The sequence below is a fragment of the Elephantulus edwardii genome, unplaced genomic scaffold (assembly GCF_000299155.1).
Source record: "Elephantulus edwardii isolate Elephantulus edwardi_28Jun2011 unplaced genomic scaffold, EleEdw1.0 scaffold00042, whole genome shotgun sequence".
Taxonomy (NCBI): domain Eukaryota; kingdom Metazoa; phylum Chordata; class Mammalia; order Macroscelidea; family Macroscelididae; genus Elephantulus; species Elephantulus edwardii.
The window spans coordinates 14,248,329-14,256,489 of NW_006399792.1; the positions used below are offsets into that span (position 1 = coordinate 14,248,329).

At 41.0% G+C, this 8,161-nt stretch overlaps 1 protein-coding gene across 1 annotated transcript in view; it reads left to right on the forward strand.

Annotated features, from left to right (window-relative positions):
- The first annotated feature begins 271 nt into the window (after positions 1 to 271).
- ANTXR2 (anthrax toxin receptor 2) overlaps positions 272 to 8,161 on the forward strand; it is a 158,130-nt gene continuing 150,240 nt past the window's right edge. Inside the window, exons 1-3 of the mRNA XM_006885333.1 lie at positions 272 to 423; positions 1,194 to 1,265; positions 4,778 to 4,849. Of these exons, the coding sequence (XP_006885395.1) occupies positions 272 to 423; positions 1,194 to 1,265; positions 4,778 to 4,849 (296 nt within the window). The remainder of the gene's footprint in view (positions 424 to 1,193; positions 1,266 to 4,777; positions 4,850 to 8,161) is intronic.

Sequence of the window (8,161 nt, forward strand, 5' to 3'; positions counted from 1 at the left end):
CCGCCAGCCCTTTCTGGCGGCAGGAACTCTCCATAATCGAGCTGGGGGAGGCCTGGCTCGAGCTTCCACGGGGATTTCTTTGTCCTCCTAGGATCCTCCCTCCCCCTGTCGCTCTGTGAATCTCGTGGCCCTAGGCGCCAGAGCCCCGGGGGCTACCAGCACCCACCTCAGGGTGCGCCCTCCTGGGGGTCGGCCAACTTCGAATCCGAGCGAGTTGAACGGAGCGACTTGAACCGAAGCGGGCCAGAGGCTCAGGCCCTCCGGCTGCAGGATGGTGGCAGAGCAGTCCCGGGTCCTCAGCCCCAGCTGGTGCTTGTTTCTCGGGTTGTGGCTGCTGGCACTCAGCGGTTCCCCGGGTTTACAGCAATCCCTGCAGCAGCCATCCTGCAAAGGAGCCTTTGATCTCTACTTCGTGCTAGACAAGTGAGTACTGGAGGAGGTCCAGGATCTCCTGAGGAGGGCGGCACTGGATCGGATTGTGTGTCCTTGGAGCATTTTGGGGCTAGGCTGTTGGCTGTTCGGAAGCTTTCTCTGTGTTTGTAGAATGAGTGCTCGCTGATTTGTGAGGGTTGAAGACAGAATAAGGAGATGATGGTAGGAGGGGCCCTGTGAGCCACTTTCTTGTCGTCTGGGGTGTTAGGATATGCACTGCTTGCCAGTCTTGGAACCTCTTGAGAAATGAGAGTATGGTCATTTGGGCTGGTATTCAGCTGGTGAGTTCGAGCCACATGCCTTTGGGTTGGCAACATGCCTCTAGGCCACCAGAGCTCCCCTCTGCATAGCAGAAATTTAAATGTTGATCTTTTTTGGCCTTCATCCTCGACACTCATGCCTCTCCTCATGTAAACTAAAGTTAGTCTGGTTTTTCTCCAAGCACATCACTTTTTTCCCCCCAGCTGTGAAAAGTTTGGGGTTAGCATACCCAGTGTGGTTCGCATTTCCTGTTGAGTGAGATTTTTGTATTTATCTTTGAAACACCATGTCCTCCTCTGAACCATTAGCAGACAGTTTCCCCCCAAAGATGAGCTGACTTAGTACCTATGCTTCAGGGACAGAATCCTTGCTTGAAGAAGGAAGAGGCCAGGTTACCACCATCAATATCACCGGTGGTGGTGTTGAAGGAGAACCAGTCTGAAAAGTTTACATTTCAAGCCTATGTTTTGTTTTTCTAACCAGTTCATGTCTATTTTCAGGTCGGGGAGTGTGGCAAATAACTGGATTGAGATTTACAACTTTGTCAAGCAACTTACTGAGAGATTTGTAAGGTATATTTTATGATTTGGGTGACTCTTCTTAACAAGGGGCTTTGACTTGGAGAGGAAGTAAACTGAAGCCCAGTAGATATGCAAAGAAATCTCCCCTGAAGTGCTGATTTTTGAAAACTGTCTAAAGGTTGGTTGTTGCGTTAACATGATGTTAATAGGACAGCTTTTGAGTATTTAAGTGCATATTTCATCTGGATCCCAGAAACTTGGCTCCAGTTCTGGGAAAGCATCTTCAAATGCTATTCCAAATGCTTTTTCATTTCTAAATTTTCATCTGTTTTGAATTTAAGTTATGCTTTCTCATAATTTATCACATTAAATAAATAAATTTTATGCTAATAGTATCCACAATGTGTTTTCCACACAATTCTTAGTATTGTAGAGAGCCTCATTAAAGATAATTGAAGTGTTAAAAAACTTCAAATCAGCTTGTATTTATAACTCACCGCCAGGAAAAGGCACTTGGGTGTATGTTTAAAGAAGGGATTTGTGTTTACACAATGTGTAGATGTGTAGCTGGCTTTAAAATGTAACTGTTCTGTATATTCAATAAAGGTTCCCTAGTAAACTTAGTGCACTAGGTGTTAGGGTACTAATTGAAAGGTTGGCAGTTCAAATCGACCAACTTCTTGGAAAAAAGATGAGCTATCTTTTAGTAAAGATTAAAAGCCTTGGAAGTGTGATGGAGGGTTACCGCAAATTGGAATTAACTCATTGTCAGTGCACTTTGGGGGTTCATATATGCAGTAAAGAGTCCTGGTAGCACTGGGGTGAGCAATTGCCTGTGAACAGAAATGTAGAGCATCAATCTTACCTACTGTTTCCATAAGAAAAAGACATGACAGTCAGCTTCTACGAAGACTAAAGTTCTGGAACCCCAAAGGGGAAGTTTTTATGCCTGTAGAGTCTCAGTGAGTTAATGTTGTCTTGAGGGCAAAAGATTGATGGTTTGGGCATATATGCTGTAAACCTGATTAGGAAAGGCCATGATTTGCCTGATCCAAGCCATGACATTTTCACTTGTTTTAAATGTGGAAGTTGGACAGTGAACATGGAAGACTAGACAAGAATCAACACCTTTGAATTTTCTTTTAGAATAGTGTTGAATGTGCAGCAGAGCTAAAACAAACAAACAAACAAATCTATCTTGGAAGAAGTATGGGGGGGTGCTCTTCAGAGGAAAGCATGGGGAGGCTTTGTCTCATGTACTTTGGGTATCATCATGTGGGACCAGTTATTGGAAAAGGATGTCACGTACAGAAAAGTAAAAGGTCAGAGAAGAAGAGGAAGACCCTCAGGGAGATGAACCTATACTGAAACAATGGGTTTATGGACAACAGAGATTGTGTGGATGGCACAGGATTGGACAGGTTTTGTTCAAGTGCGTCTCAGCACTTAACAACAGCAGGACAAGCTGGTTTTAGCTCCTTAAAAAATGCACAAAAGCTACGTTATCTGTCTTGCTTTCTGTTTTAGACCAAACTAGGAGTTAGTGGTATCTCCTATTTAAAAATAGTTCCAGAGAACCAAAATTTTGAGGTTTGGTTTTGTTTTTCTTTTTTTCTAGTAGGAAATAAAATGCCAAGAGCAAATGTAAATTTATCAAGATAATGGGAAGGACATGAATAGGAGCTGTATCATTAAATATTGCTTCTTTCAGTCTTGTTAGCCCAAATGTTTTCTGTAAAACAGGCTTAGATGATCAAAACATTTTGAAAGTCATGTTGCAAGTAACTTCAAACAATCTGTAGAGGCCTAGGCAATTTTTGTTTTCAATTATTGGCAACAGTAAACCTATCCCTATAAAAATGTATGCTGGTCCATGTTAAGTCATTAATTAGCCCCTTGCTTAAGAGGACAAACGATGCTTCTTTTCTGATCAAGATCTGAGGTAACAAAATCTTTAAGAAAGAAAAATGAAAAAGACCCTATATTCTTAAATATAAAAGGCAAAAGAGATAGATATATTCTAAATTTCTGATTATTCTGAGTGTGTGTATAACTTGTCTAAATGTGATACATAGATTTTGATTGTTTCAAAATGATATTTTAAAGGAGTTTTACTTAATTTTGTTTGCAAATTGGAGTTCTGGAGTACACAGTTGTCTGACTCATGTTTAATTTGTTGTTGTTGCTGTTGTTGATTGCCTTTGAGTTGAGCACAACTAATAGTGACCCTATGAACAAAAGGCCTGAAGCCCCTCTTCAATTATCAACATTTATCAAAGTTCATAGAGTTTCCAGAGGCATGTTATTTAGGAAGTGGGTGCAACTCCTGCTTCCAAACATTTACTCAGTTACTAGTAGTGCATTGTAAGAAGCAACTGCGTAAGAAAATGTCTTTTAAAATGTGTGCAAGTTTTTGTGAAAATTCTTTTTTCAGCTTATAGATTTTCAGTTTATGGTTTCAGTTCATAGTAAATGGTCACATAATGTGTCCCGTTGTTGTTGTTGTTAATTTTGTACTATCCAGTTAGAAGCGACTCATAGCTGAGATGCCCTATGCCTTGTCCCTGGAGCAGCTGGTGGATTTGAACCATATGCCTTTGTAGCACAACTTATTACCACCAGGCCATCAGAACTCCCTATCAAGTGTGTCCTAGGAACATGTGAGATAGGTGTCTCAAAATTTGAGAAATGTTGCCGACTGCAGTAATTACTGCTTGTTGAAAATATGGTGCTTGAGACTTGGGAAGAAATAGAAACTGCATAATCAAGATGTGCTCTGTTAGTTTGTTTTACAATTTCCCCAGCACACTCAGCACTCTTATTTGAAGGTGACTTTTGCATGGATTGATGTCACATTTGTGACATTAAACTGATTGTTCTCAGAGTGTGAACCACCCTGTGGGATCTGACCTCCTTTAAGGACCTGAGCTTGAACATGGCAGAGCTGGTGAGGATGGTAGTGTAGAATATGGCAAGGTTTTGACTGTTGTTCGTAGGGTTACTAGGAGTCAGTGTCACCTAACAACAACAACATGGAATACCAAATGAAAAACATTTTCTACGAAAGAAGTTGACGTTGGTCTCAAATTTAACTTTCTGACTATATAACCCTGATAGTTCATTGGTTACACAGTCAAATGCTAACCAAAAAGATCGGTGGTTGGAACTTACCAGAGACTCCCCAAGAGACAGCAGCTGATAGTCTGCTCCAATAATAAATATTTCAGCCTAGAAACCTTGTAAAATATTTTCAGTAATCCAGGATCAGTATGAGTCAGAACCAACTCAACACAAACAACAACAACAACAGTAGTTAGTCATTTCCCAAGTTTCTGTGAGCAATGGAGGACCACTCCACTGCTGAGAAGCATTGACTGAATCCAAAATGACTTTTGCAATAACATGAAGCAGAGTTACTGTATTTACTTGGAGTGTCCATTTAAAAGAAGCCTGTGCCATTCAAGAGACCAATTTAAAAATGATACTCCTTTTCTATTTGTCTCTATATTGCATCAATATTTCTTTTAAAATCATTTTAACTGTCTCTTTTCTTTATTTTGCAGCCCTCAAATGAGATTATCTTTCATTGTGTTTTCTTCACAAGCAACTGTTATTTTGCCATTAACTGGAGACAGGTTAGTGCATTATCATTTCACTGTAGACTTGTAGTAGAGACTAATCTTAAAGGATAAATGGCTATTTGCTCGTGGTGATTTAGGCCTCTCAGAGAAATGGAGCAAATACAGACAGTTCACCCTCTTCGCTAACAGAGAGGAAAGGCAGAATGTGTACTACAAAGGAGCAAATAATCTCAAGATCAATATAATGTGTGTCATCTTTGAAATGTACAAAGAAGCCAAAATTACTGACTTAGTGATACATTCTATACATTCTTGTTTAGTTGTACGATTTAATCAGGAGCTTACAGTATGTTGTTGTTATATTCCATATAATAGACTCAAGTCTGAGTCAACTCGTATCTGGCATTTTAGTGGGTTTTCACAGGCTGTAAATCTCATGGAAAGAGACTGGCCACCTTTCTCCTGTGAAGCACATGGTATATTTGAACCACCTATCTTTGGGTTGGCAGTGCAGCTATTTATTGCTGAACCACATAGATGAGTTTGTTTAAATAACCAACCTAGTTCTGGAGATAATTCCAGTTTACACTAAGGTCCTCTGTTGATGGATCTGTAGAATATTAAAAGGATGTTTCTTTCCATATAATTATATCTTAATTAATGGGATCTCTGACCTGACAAGAAAAAAAAACACACAAGAAAACAACAACAAACCAAAACAAACAACTAACTGGTGGCTCAATCTGGAGGGGGTTACCATGCTAATTAAAAGGCAATGCCTCTGTGCTCTGGTGGTTCTAATACACCTTCGACTTGACCATGGGAGAAAGATGGTGTAAAAAATAGCAAGGGCCATGTAGGGATGGCCATATCTGACTTTTATCAACTTCACAAAAGGGGAACTGTCCACATCAACAGCATCAATAGCACAAAACCAGTTCTCATGAGGTTAGACATGTCCACCATGCTCCTTTCTCTCTACTCATTTCAACACCAATCTTACTCAGGCTCCAAAATCCAATGTGATAGCTCATAAACCATACCAAACCATGTTTAGGGAAGTAAAAAGGTTATAACGCAGATTAGTAGCAGAATACTGTCAGGATGTGTTTTTTTTTTTCTTTACTCCTTCATTGGTACACAATCCCCTCCCCAACCCCGCACATCCCCACCCCCATCCCAAGTATACTCCATTCTGCAAACCTCATTCCGGACTCTTATGATAATCATAGTGCCCTAAAATATATTAATTCTCTCCCTCATTGACGTCAATGCAGTAAACATAATTTACCCAGTTTTTCTCAGTCCTACTCCCACCCCAATGTCAGCCTCATTCTACAACAGTGGCACCATATAATATTTGTCCTTTTGTGACTGAGATATTTCACTCAGCATAATGTCAGCACATTTTAAGGCACACAGATACCTCAACCTTAAACCTCACAGCTTTAGACCAGTGTTAGAAAGTTCTTAGACCTGCCAATACTGGCTATCCCTACCTCCCTCAAATTGTCCAACAAACTTGAACAAAGAATCTTAGCTTAGTGATGGTTCTGTTTTTGGGGCGTAGCGCCAGTTTCTTCTCATGTCAGTTCTCTCTGGTCCCCTGCTTTGGCTATGGCGGCTGCTGCTGCCATAGGTGTAGTCGGAGCAAGGATGTCTGATCCTTAAGGGTGTCCTCCCTCTTCCTCTCCTCCTCCCCCTCGTCCTCTTCTCCTCCTCCCCCTCCCTTCTCTTTCTCCATCCCTCCCCCTCCTCCTCCTTTTTAAATGGGAAAGGTCTAATCTGCTCCTAGGGAGCTATGGTGGCCTAGGGGCAGTCTCACAGGTTCGAGGCCACTAGGAGAAAGTTGGACAATCTTCTCCCGTACAATTAACAGCCTCTGAAAACCCATCAGAGTGTCAGCTATGGATCATTTCCAATTCTGTGGTACACAACAACAATCAACTACTGGAGCCACACAATTTATTGGCAAGACTAGTCAACCCCCTTGTAGATTGGTGAGACTGGCTGGTTCCCTTGTGGAATGGTGAGATAACCAATTTTCTTATGGATAAGCTAATACACTCTGTTCGCATATTGCTGCCCATACATGTGGTCAAGTTAAATTCAATGGCTAGGAAACTCATATTGAAAGATAAACTCCAAAAATGGGTAAAATCTTCCCTATGATTTATAGCCTCAGAAATCCAATGTTTTTCAATCAGCTATGTTTGGTTAACTATGTTTCTGAATCCCTGTGGCAAGTTTAAATTTGACAGATGTTGAAGGGTGTCTGCTTTCCCTAGGGTCATATACTCAATTATGAGATGTGCAGTGGTCAGTGTTTTAAAAATTTTTTTAATGATTTTCATACAATAATTTCTTTACATTACATTTATTTATATGCATTATCTTTTATACAATGTTTCAATTACACAGTGTTTCATACAGTCAATCATATGTTTTTGTTGTTGATTGCCTTTGAGTCGAGCACAACTCATAGCGACCCCATGAACAAAAGGCCTGAAGCCCCTGTATAACCATCAACATTTATCAAAGTTTAGAGTTTCTGGAGGCATGTTGTTTAGGAAGTGGATGCCACTCTTTATTCCAAACCTGTCATAGAATGTTATTGGTCGAATTGCCTGTGATGCATAATGATCCTATGTACAGCAGCTCTGAACCCTTCCCTATCCTGAGCCAGTTTCATTAATTCTGACACACCAACCCCCAGTGCCCCAGTTACTGTATCAATCCATCTCATCCAGGGTCTCCCTCTCCTGCTCTGTCCGTCCACCCTTCCGAGCATGATGCCATTCTTCGAGGACCAATCTGTCCTGGCTACATGCCCAAAGTAAGTGAGGCAGAGCTTTAAAATCCTAGCCTCCGAGGGAAGACTTGGCTTCATCCTCTCCAAGAAAGACCTGTTTGTTTTCTTGGTAGTCCACGGTATATTCAAGACTCTTCACCAGCACCAGAACTCAAAGGCATCTATTCTTCTTCTGTCATCCTTAGTCATTGCCTAACTCTCTAAAGCATAACAAGTAATTGAGAAGACCATGGCCTGTATTAGGCTCACCTTTGTATCTAGATGACATCATTGCTCTTCAGCACTCTGGAGAGGTCCATGACAGCAGATTTTCCCAGTGCAATTTGTCTTTTGATTTCCTGGCTGCTGAGTGTTGATTGTGGATCCAAGCAAGCTGTAATTGCTAACACCCTCAATCACTTCTCCATCTAATATGGTGCTGCCAGTTGGCCCAGTGGTGAGATTCTTTGTCTTCTTAGTGTTGAGCTTCCATCCATATTGAAAACTACAGTTCTTGACTTTTTGAAGCAGGTGCTTCAGGTCTTTAGTTTCAGCAAAGAAGATTGTGTTATTTG